At 34.4% G+C, this 17,696-nt stretch overlaps 1 protein-coding gene across 1 annotated transcript in view; it reads right to left on the bottom strand.

Moving 5' to 3' along the window:
* Positions 1–17,696, bottom strand: part of ENPEP (glutamyl aminopeptidase) — a 73,213-nt gene that overhangs the window by 43,796 nt on the left and 11,721 nt on the right. Inside the window, exons 3-6 of the mRNA XM_015594838.2 lie at positions 16,027–16,158; positions 3,896–4,016; positions 823–977; positions 269–382 (exon numbers count right to left, since the gene is read on the bottom strand). Coding sequence (XP_015450324.1) covers positions 269–382; positions 823–977; positions 3,896–4,016; positions 16,027–16,158 — 522 coding nt within the window. The remainder of the gene's footprint in view (positions 1–268; positions 383–822; positions 978–3,895; positions 4,017–16,026; positions 16,159–17,696) is intronic.

The raw sequence follows: 17,696 nt of genomic DNA, 5'->3' as shown, positions 1-17,696 counted from the left end.
TTTTTTTTTTTTTGCCTTCCTTGACATATGTTCTTGAGTGATTCTATTAAGGATCCCCTCAGATCCTGGTGGTCAGTTCCCCCTAGGTCTTGGGCATAGGCTCTAAGCAAAGTACAGTTCAGTGGAGCCAGCAGGCTCTACACCATTTCCACAATGGAATTCTAATTCACTGCTTCACTTGGCTCCAAACTAAGAATCATGGTTCAAAGGCTTTAATCTGCTTTGCATGAGAAAAATAGGATGTGGGGCTTATATATTTAGTACTCACCATTTGCCATTCTTTTTCTGCATAGTCTACTCCCAAGAACTCAAAGAAGGAAGCAAATCCTTCATTTAGCCACAAGTCTTCCCACCACTCCATGGTCACAAGATTTCCAAACCACTGAAATTATAATCAATAAAGCGATAGTTAAATTCTTATACCTTTGGTAGAGAGGCCTAGAAAATTTCAATACATTCATTTGTACATGTAAATTTTGTCGCTTGACACAGAAGTGGCTGGATTTGTACTTAGCATTTATTTCCTGCTTTATTTTTCCTGGTTTTAAAATGATGTTAAATTCTCCTTAGTTTCTTGCCTTTATTTAGGTATTACTGAGAATATTTAAAGTTATAAGAAGACCTCCTGTGTATTTACTAAAGGCAAAACAATGTCTCTTAAAAGTTTCTTTATCGTAAAATGTTTCCTAGCACTAAGAAAGAGTTTCAAACAGGATTTTCTAAATTAGTTATTTTTTATTTGCTAAATTATAATTCTTTCAATTATTCTTATATTAAAAATAACTTTTTAAAACAAGCTAATCTGATACTAAGATTCTATACCTGATGCACCAGTTCATGGGCAACCACAGTGGCCACCCTTTGCTTATTTGATGAGGCTGATTCCTCAGGGTCATAAAGCAGGTTTGTTTCTCTGAACGTGATAAGTCCCCAGTTCTCCATAGCCCCAGTGCCGAAGTCTGGAATAGCTATTTCATCTATGGAAAAAGAAAGAGTCCAGTGAGAAATACATTCTTTCCATTTGTTCATGACCTTTCTTACCAAATTAAGTTCTTTGTATGAATGTTTTTCAAAAAGTCTAAAAATAATCTATTCATGCAAACTTTTCAGTCTTAATACACTCAAAATTTCCATGGACTTTTTCCTGTTGGTTCCAGATATAAATGTGTCTTTTATTTTTTTAATGGAAATTTTACTAATTACACATTTTTACTCATGGCAATGCTCTTTTCAAGTCCTCTATAATTTTATGTCTTTTGTTTCTCTCTCTGTATTTCATTTTATTTAGCTTTCTAATTTTTTAAAACAATTTTCACTTAGGTAGCACAGAGCTTCTGTTTTGGAGATAAGCTGTAAAGAATTAAGAGAATGAAGTTTTCAAATGAGAACTTAAAAGTGCAGAGCTTTCAAGTGCACAGAAATATATTTCTATCCAGGGTCACAGAATATAAGAGAATATAAGTTCTACTTTTCCCGTAATTCTGTACAATTTCGTCAACCTGATTCCCTACTAATTAAGTAGCTTACCATTCATTTGTATGTATTAAGTTAGTTGGAGTAACATGGAATTGACTACATTCCCTTCCAGGTCTAAAATGTTGAATTCTCTCATGACTTCCTGTTCCTTATTTTTGCTGGAGCCTATAACCTTAGACACACTAATGGGAAGAGTCAGTGTTGATCAGTTCTGTGTTAAATCTCAAAACAGAAAATACTCAGCTTGATTACTGGACACATACAGCTTCTCTAGACAATGAACTATAATAAGAATATAATTTCTTTACTATTACATAGAATTTGAATGAGGCACATAAATAAAAATAAACTTTCATCTAACATATAAGAAAAGGCCCTTTCTGGTTAAAATAAAGATTTTTGAAGCTTTTTACTAAAGAATGAAAATCAATATATCTTAAATAATGGTCAAGATTATAGCAGTAGTTACCATTTCATGTTATCTTCATTCTTAGGTTTGGTTATTTTGTCACAAGAATACCACTTAAAGAATGAAGAAGTATTCCCCATATGGTCCAATATTTTCCATAATGTTATAAAATAAAATTTGTACCTACTCCTTGAAAAAAAGGAACTTTTTGTAATCTAGTTTCTTTGCTGAGTACTGACATTATAATAAACTCCAGTGCATGTAATTTTGGGGGCTATAATAAATGAAGAAGCCATTTCTAAGGAAAGTCTAAGATAGTCGATTCTCAAAGGGTTGAAATGCATATAGGAATATGAAGAAGAAGAAGGAGGAGGAGGAGGACAAGGAGGAAGAGAAGTAGTTGTAGTAGTTGCAGTAGCAGTAGTTGTCATCATTATTATAGTAGTTTAGCAATAGTTTTACTAGAAGTAGTAGTAGTGGTGGTGGTGGCAGTAGCAGTAGTTGTAGTAATAATAGTAGTTGTAGTAATTGTAATAGTAGAAATAGTGACAGTGGTGGTGGTAGTAGTTGCAGTAGTAATAGTAGTTGTAATAGTAGTAGTAGTAGTAGTAGTTGAGAGGGAGGAAGAAAGTGAGGAGAATAAAAAAATAAATTTGCGAGATTTCCACTCACAGGTTATCTTGGGTGGCATAAGATAAAGAGAAAAAAGACTTTAAAATTGACATGTTTAACATTTTATTAAACATTATTCTTATTTTGATGAAAAGTTGTTCCTCTTCCAGTCTCTTTCTCTAATAGTTGTTAAACAATCAAAAAAAAAAAAAAAATTGGAGCCACTGCCAATGAAGAGAAAACAGGGCATCTACAAATTTGCTCAGAACCATAGCCATTCCCATGCAGAGAATTTGGCCTTCCAGTTGCTTTGCATCGAAAATTTATCAAAGTAAGGGCAGAAACAGAAATGGATTTTGAGAATATCATGCTGAGTGAAATAAGTCAAATGGAAAGAGTCATGAATCATATGATTTCACTCATATGTGGGCTATAAAACCGAAAGTAACAAACAAATAAAACAAACAAACAAAAACTCATAGACACAGACCACAGTTCAGTGGTTAGCAGAGGGTAAGGAGGGGAGAGGTAGATATGGGTAAAGGGGGTCAAATATATGGTGACAGAAGGAGATTTGACTTTGAGTGGTGAACACACAATGCAACATACAACTGATGTCTTATTGAATTGTACACTTGAAACCTATATAATTTTATTAAACAAAGTCACCTCAATAAATTTTATAAAAAAAATAAACCCACAAAAAAAAGTCGGCTGTTAGTTGGTTTGTTTTCCTGTTGCCTTCATTTCATCCCTACAGACATCAATATGGATGTTCCATTTAAAGTCTTACTAATACCACTCACGTGTACTAATAAAATATTTCTGCTATTGATAGAAATGTCACATACAGACCATTTTGATTATAGCCCTATTTTTATTTTAAAATAAAACCGCCCCCTCCATATCAGAAAAAAATATTTATGAAAGGAGCACCAGTGTTTCATTTTAACTGCTGGAGAATCTAGAATTAGTCTTGTATAACAACAGAAAGACTGCAGGCACATGGGACTCTGACATCATCATTTATTCCTATTATTTCCCGACTCACTGATGGTAGGGAGACAATGTAAGCTATTAGGATGGGTACTGATCTGCGTTGCTATTTCTGGTTCCATAATTATCAACATTTGCAGTTTTATGCACATATAGTACTTTAATCTTTATTTAGAAATAAAAGACTATATTTATCAAGTAAGAACAGAGTATAGACATTATTCTTGGAGGAAACCAGAATAGATTTTTTTCCATGTCTAGTAAGTATTAGACACATATTGTAGGCACACAAAAAAAGACTTAGGGATGAGTATTAAAGAGTGATAAAACTTGAGAAAGTGAATTAACTTAGATTAAAATAAAGGAAATATTAAAAATAAGAAACTAAAAAGTGATTCTCACCTAATTTAGGAAGAGCATAATCCACACCAAAGTATTCTTCAAAATAATCAAATGCAATTTTAGTTATGTTTGCAGCATATTCAGCTGTGTAATTTTGTTCTGGCTGGACATATATAGTGAGCTAGTAAACAAAAACAAAAATTCAGTAAAAATTATTCTTCATTTGATAAAATACAAAAAGTATGATACATGAAATAGTGGAAAGAAGGTAGGTTTTGGAGCCAGATAAGTCTAATTTGAATCTCAGTTCTGCATGGTCCTAGACAAATCATTTCATGTTTCTGAGACTCATTTGTAAAAGAAAATAATACTGTATAACTCACCGAGTGATTTCAATAACTAGAAATAATGTAAGGCATGATGGTTGGCACACTGTTCAATATATTTTTAAAATGTTATTGCTTCTTTCTATTTAGAACCTACATTGTCTTTTTAATATGTATGTATGTATGTATGTATGTATGTATGTATCTATCTATCTATCTATCTATCTATCTATCATCTCCATATAATTTGTCTTTGAGGAAATCAATCATGATTTTTCTCATCTAAAGAGCCCTTGGATACATGTTTATACTTAGGCTATTCGATCCAAATTACTCTTTTGAAATTTTAACTATTCTATTCCCAGTGTCTAAAATACAATGATTCAAAATTTTCCTGAGAGGGAGGCATCTTGATCAGCTACATCAATTCTGTAAGCCTCTAGGATATTATTTGTTCCCTATGACATCATTTATAAATCAAACTAAGTAATTCTAAGCATGTGTGACCAAAAATAGCCAATACAATATTGAAAGAGAGAAAATAAAGTTGGAGGACTGACACTACCTGATTTCAAAACTTATTATAAAACTCCAATAATCTAGACAATGAGGTATTAGCAAAAGAATACACACATAGATCAATACAACACAGTAGAGAGACCAGACATGTAATCAACTTATCTTTAGCAAAGAAATAAAGGCAATACAATGAGCAAGACAGTCTTTGTAAAATGATACTGAAATGACTGAACATCCATATGCAATCAATCAATTAATTGATCAATCTGTACACAAACCCTATACTTTTCACAAAAAAATTAACTCAAAATGGATCATAGACCTAAATGTAAAACATGAAACTATGAAACTCCTAAAAGATAACATAGGACAAAACCCAGATGGCCTTGGATGTGAAGATGACATCTTAGATACAGTATCAAAGGCATGATCCATGAAAGTAATGATTGGCAATCTGGACTTCATTAAAAACTTCTGCTCTGTGAAAAACAATGTCAAGAGAATGAGAAAACAAGCCAGACTAGGAGAAAATATTTTCCAAGGACACTTTTGATAAAGGTACGTTATCCAAAATACACAAAGAACCCTTAAAATTCAACAAATAGAAAACAAACAACCTGATTAAAAAATACCTTGAAAAAATATGGGCCAAAGACCTTAACAGAGACTTCACCAAAGAAGATATACAGATGGCAAATAAGTACATGAAAAGATACTCTACATCATATGTCATCGGTGAGATGAAAATAAAAACAACAGTGAAATACTACTACACACCTATTACAATAGCCAAAATATGGAACACTGACAACATCAAATGCTGGTGAAGATGTGGAGCTATTGGAACTTTCATACAGTGCTGTTGGAAATGTAAAATTATACACTCACTTTGGAAGACAGTATGGTGGTTTCTTACAAAATTAAACATACTCTTATCATATGATCCAGTAATCATGCTCCTTGGTATTTACCCAAAGGAGTTTAAAACATGTCTACATAAATACCTGCACACAGATGTTTATAGCAGCTTTATTCATAATTGTCAAAACTTGGAAGATGTCCTCCAGTAGGTGAATGGATAAACTGTGGGACATCCAGACAAGAAATATTCTAAAAAGAAATAAGCTATGAAATGATGTAAAAATAGAGAGAAAACTTAAATGCATATTACTAAATGAAAGAAGCCAATCTGAAAGGGCTACATACTGTATGATTCCCACTATATGACATTTCGGAAGAGGTAAAACTCTAGAGACAGTAAAGAGATCAGCGATTGCCTGTGATGGATAGGTGAGGGGAGAGAGAGAGGAATAGATGAAGCACAGAGGATTTTTAGGGGAGCTAAAATGATATAATGTATGGATATATATCCATATATATGAATATACTCTGTGATATAATGATGGATACATATCATTGTACATTTGTTAAAATCCATACAACGTACAACACCAAGCGTGAACTCTAAGGTAAGCTATGGACTTTGGGTATTATGATGTATCAGTATAAATTCATTCTTGATTTTTTTAAAAAAATTTTGGGGAGTGCTATTGATAGATAACAGAAGAAGCTATGTATGTGGGGGAGCAGGGGGTATATGTGAAATCTTTGCCTCTTCCACTCAATTTTAAGTTTAGTTACAAACTAAACTTAAAAAATGGCTTTAAAAAAAAGTCTTTAGAAAACGTTTGTAAAGACTTCAAATAAATTAAACTTGCTGTGTTTAAGACCTGATGCAAAACTGCCAAAGCGAAAGATGTGGACATCTGGGAAGTTCCAGACCATATACCTGACCAGAACACGTGACTCGCCATTTAAAAAAGAAAAAAAAAAGTCTACTTTCTTCCTTTTTTATTCTAAATGCGTTGCTGGTTTCATATTCATTTAGGCACACATCCTGAGCCATCCTTTCTTAGAAGTGAAGAACAATGGAGCGATCCAATCATTTAAAGGACGAGTTCTGAAAAGGCACTCCTTTACTTATGGCCAGCTCTAGCTCACTGTTCTCACATCCACTGGGTAATCGACATTTTGTTTTATTTGCAAAAAATAATGCAAATGAAGATGCGATCATCTTTATCTCCAAAGGCAACACAACTCACTCAATTATCATCCTAACATTCTTTGAGTTTTTTGTTTTTTATTTTTTCATTAGCTATAAGTGGTGACACATTTCCTCACTGCCCTCCTGTCCTCTTTGTGAACAATGAAATGCGTTTTCCTAGAAGTTAAGTAAAACTAAGGATCTAGCTGGTGGCCACTGAACAGAGCAAAGGTAATTGCCCCATGTGAAATCAAAACCGTCACGTTCATATAGGATTGCCCTATTGTAAGCTGAGAGTCTCAGAATTTTTCATCTGTCAGCTCATTAGTGTGTCAAAACTCCATCAGAATTTCTACTACATCTCTTCCCTACCATTAAAAACTTCAGCAAGGGCAGTTCCTCTTGACTAATTCCACTGCTTTCTACACACTCTGTACTTGTGCGCTGCTCATAACGTGTGGAGAATGAAATAGGGTTGAAAAAGAAAAAGAGATAGCAGTGAGGCCTCCCACCCTCGGTGGAGCAATGGAGAGGAGAAAGACTATACGCTCTTTCTACCAATACCTTCTCGTTTCCCACATAGGTAGATTGACTCCCCTTAAGCAGAATGCTTCTGAGACAATATAATCTTGTTTTTTCTTACTCTCCATATTTCTGTTGACAGCAACAAGAATGCAGTGTCCTTAAAAAGGATTGATAGTAATGTAAATTCAATACAAATAAAAATAGTGCCTTCCTCTTCAGTTTCTGAGAACTGCAACCTCACAGCAGTTAATTCTGTCTTTACAGTCTGGCCAGTCCACAGATCACCTGTGAGCTACAACCCTTATCTTGAAGGATCATAGATCATATTTAATGACCATTGCTTTTATCAACTGAGCTAAGCAATCACAGAACATATAGATACAGCCCATTAACCTTATAACGTAATTAGCCAAAACTTATCTATGAGTGTGTCCTATCTGCCATACATCATAAGCATATTTTTAAAGACTCTACCAACATGCAAAAATTGTCTACTATTTGAATCTTCGAAACAGTTTATGTGGCATCCATTCAACAACAGAATGTCTCTGATGTTTAGATTTTAAAAAGTATTCTCCTCTCTGCTGGCACCTTCACTGGTCCTCACTCAGTCTTTCTGATTTCTGGCCTCACCTTCAGCAGAGGCTCCATCTGCAACTCTCTCTCCTTTCTATGGGCTTTGGAAAGGGGGCTAATTCTCCTTCATCATCTGCTAAGCCTCATCCCTTTTGTCCATGACAATGATCAGTAAATTACCCTTGAATTGCCATGACTTTTTAGTAATAATCATTGTCTTTCCAGTTTACATGCTTGCTTTACCGAGGTGACTTTTTTAAAGGATATGACTAGCCATATTAAACAGCATACAGTGAGGAGGGAAATACAAATGTATGTTCTTTTTTCTTCTTCCTTTCTAAAAGAGTCATGTATGCCTTTATTATTCAAGGGCTCCGTTAGGGTTAAATGTAAAGTTTATACATGAGCTTTATATATAAAATTTATTTATAAATATGAAGTTTGTTAGACTTCAAGAACCTAACTTGTATGCATATATTTAGTTTTTAAAAAAGTTAAGTTTCTGGTCTCGGAAGCTAAGCAAGGTCATGCCTAGTTAGTACTTGGATGAGAGACCATCTAGGAAGACCAGGTGCTGTAGGTGTGAAAAATAAAAAAATAATGGATTGTAAGCTGACAAGGTCCTTGCAATCTGTGAGGTCAACCAAGGGTTGCCTCGCCTAAAAAAATAAAAAAAATAAAAAAAAATAAAAACAGTTAAGTTCCCTAAACAAACTAAATTACTGAGATACACTGTTGTTGGATACTATTAGTCAAAGCTCAAAGCACTGAATCTATTGAGCTTCTACTGCCAATTGCAAAAGTCTATGCTTTCTAAAGCCTATATTCACCTGATTATTCCTTGGGGAGACATGACACATCTACTTTATCATTGTTCTTGTTGCTTTTCTCATTTCATATCGGAACCTACTGTAAAGAATGGTTTTAGAGTTCTTAATATTCTTTAAAAGAGCTTTAAAAATAAACTTTCCCGTTATATACATGAGAAAAATGAAGTCTAAGGCAGAACTGACACAAGAATTCGGTACAAAGTCTGTTTGTTTTTATTATGTCATACTTCCTCTTTTCTCTGTTCCTAAGACTGAAACCTGACTTTCCCTAGCTGCAAAATAGAGATAACAACTGTACCTATGTCACAGAATTCCTGCAAGCATTAACTAAGCAAATGCCTAAGCAGTGCTTGACATGTAAGAGTTTTATGTGCCCCATCAAGAGCGCTGGTATCATTAGAATAATACATCAAATTATTAACCTCTGTGATTTTCTCTGTCTGCACTTCCACATATGTGAGTGATCTCCACATTGTGGTATCCACTTTACCATTAGGAACACAGAGAGAAAAAGGAAAAGTTAAGTTTTTGACTTCCAAAATAAGCTTTTCATGCCCACCCAATAAATTTGAAAGCCAAAACCATTTGATTTGCAAGAGCCTTTTTTGGAAAGGCTTTTTTGCAATAAAAACAGAAGGTCAGGAAAAAAGCAAACCACAGAGTTTATGCTGTAAGAATAGTTTGGAAAGAGAATGGAGAGAAGTTCAGACAGCTCTGTCTCAGAAAACTAGATGAAAGTCACCTGGGCCAGGAGAAGGCTAGTAAAGTGGAGGGGGCAAGAATCTGGAAGGGCATGTTAGTGTTTGAGATGAAGGCGGCACTGAACCTGGAAAGACCATGTGATCAGAAAAGAATCAACTCAAACAGACTGCCAGCTACCACTGCCACCATCACCCCGGTCAGAAGCTGCCAGTGCCTTCAGGGTTCCCACCATCACCTGGGAGCACTGCAGGTCAGCTGTGCCCCGGGTCGACATCCTTATTGTGCTCGTCTGCTGAGCATCTTCTGTTAACAAAGGTGACCATACATCCAGGTTTGCCCAGGAATGTCCCAAGTCTGTTGCTTACCTGTTCACACCTCATATCATATATAATAACACTTCATTATATTTTATAGATGTTAAAATATATGGTCACTCTACCTATCGACAACAGCTTCCCTTTCCGCTGCTGATCATCCAGCAGAATTATCATCTATTCATCACTTGAAGTTCTGCAGAGTCTCATCTGAACTGCTCCAAATAGACACACCCCTTTAAATGGCTTAGAATATTGCAGGGTCCCTAAAACTGAAGTGAGGTCTATGGTATTCAAAGGGATGATATGACCACCAAAGACCTAAAAACACACCTGGGTGACACTGGACAGAAGGGACCGCCTCTGCCTCACATCTCCATTAAGGTACAGATATCTTAGGATATGTCACTCCCTTAGCAGCTTCCTTGTGCACATAGTAGGTGTTCAATAAAGATAGATAAAACAATCCGATTGAAGGAACCATCTGTTTCATTACCAATGTTGAGGTAGCAGGATGAGAAAGAGAAAATAATTTTATATTGTTTTTAATTCTATATAAATGCATATTTAAGTTACATATTGGTATTACTGAATATAACATCAACGTGTTTAATTTTGTAAGTTTATGTTCCTCAAAATATTTTTCCAGCAGTGGGAAGAAAGTTGAGGTGGAGTCATACTTGGTAAAAAGGAATAGTGACACATCAGTTTTTTTGTTTTCCAAGTTTTCCTTGTGACTGCTTTTTCACAAGACTGTGATTTTTTTTTCCAAATTTAGTTTGCCTTTTACCGATAGATAAATTATAAATACACAAAACATTGGTTTGAAGTTTGGGTGACTAAGAACTATTTTTCTGCTGTAACTATGAATGTTGCGAACATGTTCAGAACTTTGAGTTCGGAACTCAGCTGCTATAAAATACTATTTGAGAAGAAACCCGGCATTGTCATTTAGGCTATACAAAGCATTTCTTGGCAGCTTATTTTTCATTTAAATCAAAACTTGTTTGATGCTTGGTGATTACTATTACTGCATTAGAATTTTTTAAAAGCAAAAAATAAACATTTAAAAAATATAATTCACCTCATAGAAATTTCTACTATTTTTATCAATGTTTTGTTTTCATTTTTTTAAATTTAAATAAAGAATAAGAATCATTAGTAATCTTCTATGGCTTCCTGAATTTAATGCATTCCTTCAGAGAAGATTAGAGCCCTTGATTTAGAATAACCTTTCCGGTAAAAAAAAAAAAAAAAGAAAGAAAGAATTAAAAAGACTTATAAAATGTTATAAAAACCAAACTCATTCTGAAAACTTACCAAAACCACATCAAAAATGCATTTTTAAAATAATGAAATAAGCCTATGTCAAGAATAGCTCTGTGGGAAGCAGAAAATTCACTTTAGAACACATAAGTGTTGCTGCAGGCAAGATCCACTGGTGAATGTGACAGTGACTGGTCAAAGCTTTAAGGAGAAATAGGATTTTACACAGCCTTTAATTATCTCTCCCCTTGTATTTATTAACTACTGAGGTGGTTATAACAAATATCCGCAAAATCTTTGATAGTCCTCCCTCCAGGAAGTGGAGCTTAACTCCCTTCCCCTTGCGTGTGTGCTGTGCTTCGTGATTGCTTCCAACAGAGTATGGAGAAGAAAAACAGTGATTTACAGTGGAAAAACCTAGCAGACATCGCCTTAACCAGTTGATCAAAGTTAGCATTACCAATATTAAGTCATCTTACTAGCATGCACTCCTTGACATATGATGACAAGAGTAGCCCACCTATGCAATATTTTTCCCACAAATCTGAACCCCGGTCTAATCATGAGAAAACACCAGACAAACCCAAACTGAGGGATATTCTACAAAATATCTAACCAGTGTTCTTCAAAAGTGTCAAGATAATTAAAAAAAAAAAAAAACAAGGAAAGACTGAGAAAATGTCACAGAGGAGAGGAATTGATGGGGGACCTCATGACCAATACAATGCGTATCATCTATTGGATCTTGCCACAGAAGAAACACATTAGTTGAAAAAACTGGAGAAATCCAAATAAAAGCTATAGTCTACTTAATAGTTTTGTACAAATAATAATTCCTTGGTTTTGATGAATGTATGATAAATAATTAAGTAAATGGTTAACATTGGGAAAGCTGGGTGAACCTTACAAAGGGATTCTCTGTTTTATCTTTGCAAGTCTTCGGTAAATCTAAAATTATTTCAAAATAAGTTTAAAAAATAGACCTGAATATTAAAACAATGATTTTTTTTTCTAATTAGACTATTTTCATGTTAGGGAATGTATAAATTCAAAAACCTAAAACAGATCTAAAAAATAAAGTGTATCAAAAAAAAAAATCCATGACATACATATTTTCTGCCCTTGACCAATCATTCTGATCCAGACAAACAGTGAAATAAGACAAAAACAAGTAAGAAGACACAGGAAAGTAGAAACGATTCATTCATAGGTTTAATTCTAGGTGCAACTCTTCAGGAATCAACCTAAGACTTTTTGGAAGAAGGCACAATAGAATCTCTCTTACTGAGTTACTAGAATTAATATGGTTATAGCATAAACTAATTAAATGGATACTTTGAACCAGCATTCTCTTAGTGAGCAATTCTTCCCAACTTCCTTCTCTTACGATAAAAGCCAAGAGTTGAAATAATCTCCAGTAAGGTAATTGCTTCTTTTAGCACATCCTTCTTTGCAGAAGACAGAGTCAAATGTCCCAAAGAAATTCAAGGCTTAATTAGAACTTACTGTTTCTTGGGAACTTGCCATTTAATTTGTCCTAAATTTGTTTCCTAGGATGCTATGCAAAGTTGAAAACTCTGACAAAGTTACTGAAGACATAGTTCAAATATATCTCAGCATCACAAACCTAATAACTTAAAATGATTTTATATATGGCAATATGAGAAATTTTTCTTTTTCCTATCTGCTTTTTTTCTTCCAAATTTTCTTTAATGCATGTGTATTAAACCTATAATTTTAAAAACTTAAAAATATATTTGTAACCTGTATTGTTCTGGATTTGAAAATCAACTGCAGTATATCCCATTGGGAGACTTTGAGTTGAACTAAGTTAATAACATGTCTGTTGGGGATATTGTTTCCCATGATATGACTCCTGCAAGAGCGAGAGAAGCACATTTTATTAATTCAAGAATTACTTCACATAACTGGGAAGTCATATAATCTGTCCACATTTTGTACAGTTCAGGGTTTTTTGTTTTTTTGGGATAAAAGTCAGTGATTTTATTTACTTTAAAATCCTTAATCAACTAAAGCTGAAAAAGCCCTCAGGGTTTTTTTTTTCTTGCCAACAGAATGGCTGGTCAGACATCAAAGGCTGGCCTTAATTGTTGCTTAAATTACTGTAACACTTTAAGTTAACTCTGTTTTCTTCAGGATTGAATCAAAATGTAATACAACTAACATTCAAAAAAAGAAATATGCAGTTTAAAGTCTTCTGAGCTACCTTCCAAACTCAGTTACCTTTTTTCTTAACAATTTTTTCGGACCAGGTCCTCCAATGTGATTTTTTCTCATGAGCAATAAGGACATTTTAACATAATGAATGGTTCAACTACTAATATCAGCTGTTCTTTCTCCAAATAAACAATTAAGCAGAACATAGCCCTTGATTCTGTGTTTATTGATATAAAGAGCTCTTGCCAGAAGGGTGAAGATACCCAAAAGAGTTTAATCAGGGTATTATAGATTCTTAAATCACATGGTATAATCAGATTATGAATAGCACATGATTAATGTTCCAGAATAATACTGTCAGAAGCAGAGTGATTAAGAATGGTCTTTTGATTCATGAAATTTCTACTAAAATATTGTTGTATTTGACAACAGCTACCTAGCTTCATATTTTTTAACTGACAAAGAAATATAGGGGGTCAGCACGGTGCAGTAAAGTGAAGTTTGGATGTATCTCCACTGCTCCTGACATACAGAAATAGCAGATGCAATTGAAAAAAACTGAAAATCTACAAGACATATCAGGGTTTAAAACAATATTGGCATCTCCACAGAGTTGAAAAAAAACTCAAAGCAATGGGCAGGAACTGAAGTACAGGCTTATTAGATTCTGGTTTGGGAAGAATTAGAAACAGGTTCCGGGGGGTCAGAGCCAAGTCATGCTTTGGAAATCATATTTTTAAACTCTGACTACTGTTTCTGATTATTTTTTCATAGCTTTCTGATTTTATTTTATGGTGATCATAACTTCTTATATCTCTGAGTATAATAATTAAAGACCATGTGTATAAATATTTAATTTTTATGGCTTTTTAAAAATTATCTTTTGTTTCCTCAATTATCGCCATTCACCCCCACTATGCCTTAGATTTTCTCTTTTATGTTGCTTGTTTTCCTCATATACCTGCTTGTCTTAGGTTCTCTGTTCAGTTCTAAGAATATAGTACTGTAAGGCTGGTGTGGGTTCCCTCTGATGTCACAGTTAAGCAGATTTAAGTAGACTGTGTTTTTTTTATGTTTGTTTTATTTTGTAATTCTTTCAGGAGTGGGGAACTGCACTGGCAGCATTTGTGCTTGGGTGTCAGTTGTTAGATTTTAGTTTAGAGTGAATGGGTAGGAAGCCAGGCAGGGAACTTCCTAAATGTCAAAGAGGTGGAATTTACCACGATTTGTCATTCACACTAAATGCCTTAAAGTTCTCCCATAAGGTTCTGTTCAACTTTGAGGAAAACAGCACCACAGGTTTTTGCAAGAGAGAAGATTCTGGTTGCCTGTCTTATAGATGGGGCAGGGAATGAGGCGCCTACTTTGCTCAGCTCCATGTTTCACTTTCACTGAATTCTCCTGACTCAGAGTTTCTGGTAGTGTGTAAAGAGACTTTCTGTTCCTCTCTTGTCAAATAGGTGATCATAAAGTAATACATTATGACAATATTATCTTTATTTCCCACCCAACTGAGGAAAACTTTACTGATTTATGATAGAATGTTAAACACTCAGCTTTGATAGAAGAACCACTTAAGAAATATTTACTACTTAAAATATATTTGAGGATCTTTTGCCAAACTATGTTTTCCATTGTGTCATTCCAAATCTTCTACATAGTAAAGTCCATCATTAAAGTTCAGCTAACTAACTGGTACAGGCTCTAACAACACACCCAGTCAGTATAGCTATATAGTAATATTATCTCTTAGCCAATGGGTGCCCTTTGCCACATCTGAAGGTCACAGCAAAGCAATACATGTGATAAAGGAAAGACAAAAGTTGAATGGGTCATCATGATATATAACCCCTTTAAGAAGGTCTTTCAAAGTCTCTTTGAAAAATAGACATTTCTCCATTTGCTATAATTTGGACACAGTTACAGGAAGCATACTGAAAACAAAGGTTTAGGATATCTCAGTATCAACCCCTACTATACCCACGTTAAGGTAAATTTTCCCAGGAGCTAGGTTCACAGGAAATAGAGGAATCCATCCCTTCCTTCCAGTGATTGGTGAAGAGATAAAAATATTTTCAGAACATCACATTTCAGTATTTGGAGGGAATTTGGAATTTGAGTCTTTACCACTTGCCAGCTGGGTGATCTTGAACAAATTACTTAAAGTCAATACATTTTAATTCCCTTGTCTTTAAAATAGAAGTAATGATTTCTTCCTTATAAAATTTTATTGCAAAGATTGTGAGATTTTATACATATTTACATATGTAATATGTAGCACAGAGGCGGAACAACAGACTAAGCAAAATTGGGGCCTCCAAAATGAGAAAAACGCTTAAGTAAAAGTGCGTGGTTTTTCAAAAGAATATTATTGAATTAGCCATCTTGATAAAAATAAATTTAGTATTTATATTTTCTTACACTTAAAAATATGCTTTTTTGACACTTTGTTATTGTCTTATTTTGAATTGCATATAGAAATGGCACAACAAATCTCTCAGTGCTTAGTCACTTGAAGGATATTGATCTACCTCTGGTTTCCTCCTCCCTCTCTGGACTGTCCAGGACCCCATCCAAACATATATACTCATCCATTTTACTAAATGGGGCATGCCCCGATATTTTAATATATTCGTTATGATGTACTTAGGAGCTAGCTTTTCATTTATAATGAATTTTTCCCTTACAATAATTTGAGGCTATGCATGTCTATATCTGTTGTGTTTGTTTATTGTTCACCTATATCCTTTTAGCTTACATTTTTCTATATTGTTCAGTGTACCAACAAGCTCACAGACCCTGGTAACTACTGGGCTTTTCTAGTCTGTTGTATGAAAAAAAAAAAAAAACTATTCAAAAAAGTAGAAGATTAGTCACAAATGCATAGGCGTAAAAATATAATGTGACTCACAGGTATTCCCTTATTTGATACTCTCTTTACGGAGTAAAATTGATGCACAGCAAAGCACACCAGGTAAGTGCTCATGGGGACAGACTTCTCGAAAGTTGTTCTATTCCATTTATCATCCACCGATTCTTCTTTCTATTGAAAACAAAATATAACTTTTTATTTATCAAAAGGTCAATCATATACAAGACAAATGGTTTCTAGTAAGATGTTCTTTGTCAAAGCTTAGGGATAAAAAGAAATGGTGATGTCACAAAAACTAAAGGGAAATTTATTTTATTTTTAGTACTGTGATAGAGTGATCGAGCTATACACTGTATAAAGTTTCTGAGGGAGAAATACAATTTCGAATATGATAGAAACTGGACGGGACTTTATATAGCTTTCTATATGAGACACACAATCCTGACCATAATATTTGAGGAGATACTATGTGAAGACTAGGCTAGTGCTCAATGCCTTGCACATGGGAAGAACTAAGTAGGTATTTGCTGATTTGACCATGTGCAGGAGAGCAATAGCTGGACCAGGCATAACAGGATGTTGGGTTCTCTGTTCCACCTCTGGTTGTCTACATCGAGACCCAAGGTATGACCACTAAATTCACTGCCATAGTTACCGCAAAGAGAAAGGATTCCATTGTTTGATGCAATTACTGACTCCATCTATCTGGTTTTCTGTCCATGCCAGCTTTGCTTTCCTCCCTGCCAATCACCAGCCTTAATACTTCATCTATGAAAACTTGTCCAACTCCTGCTACTTATTGTTTAAACATTTCCACATCGCCTGCAGCCACCCAGTAAGTCACACTACAGTGAGAAGCTTTAAAAAGGGATTAAGCAAGGGAGACTGAACTAGAATTGATGCTTCATTGACAAGGCAAGCATGTATACACATGTGCTTGTATGGGAGTGTTGGAGCTCCAGCAAAATAAAATACGCTGCAATTAAAAAAAAAAATGTACTAGTATTAGTTTTTATCTAATGATGCAGAATATTCTCCTTCTTCCAGAAATATACTCTGCAAAAGGAAAAGGTCGTATGGGGAGGTCTTAAGCAGAAGTTAGTAAAGTTTGTATTCTTTCTCCTCCCACCTTCACTTTTCTCCCTCCATGCCAAACATTCTAATGGCATTTTACCCTGACCCAGTCTTCTGGATTGGTGTGTCATACTTTAAGTTTATCTTTTCCTCGCTCTTATCCAATCAAAACTCAATTTCTAAGGTGCCTGACACCAGAAGCAAACAAGTTGATAAACTAATTCACACTGAGGCATGGATAGCTGATGGCAGTTTACTTTTTAATCTTCTTAAGATTTGTTTGTTTTATTTTGTTCTTGCTTTTTTAGAGGAATGTTTATAATTAAAAGGGATAAATTTTAGTGATATTTCAGATAGCAGGTCAGAAAGATAGGAGGTATAATTTTGGCAGAGTATCCTTCTGATACTAGTAAGTGAGAATTATACCTAAAGACAAGCCTGACCTTTGTATATGTCAAACGTTTAAGGTATAACAAACCTCAATTTTGAGGTAATGGCACTTTAGTTAACTACATTATCCATTATGGGAATGAGAAGCAGTAACAGAGGAAAGAGTCTTATGTTAACAATTGTACAGACAGAGATTATTGTAGTCTATTAATTTTTAATATTTAATGAGCATGTCTCATTCACCA

The sequence above is a fragment of the Pteropus alecto genome, unplaced genomic scaffold, assembly GCF_000325575.1.
Source record: "Pteropus alecto unplaced genomic scaffold, ASM32557v1 scaffold5, whole genome shotgun sequence".
NCBI classification, from domain to species: Eukaryota; Metazoa; Chordata; class Mammalia; order Chiroptera; family Pteropodidae; genus Pteropus; species Pteropus alecto.
Note: the sequence above shows the minus strand (reverse complement) of the source record. Positions and strands in the feature narration are given on the sequence as shown.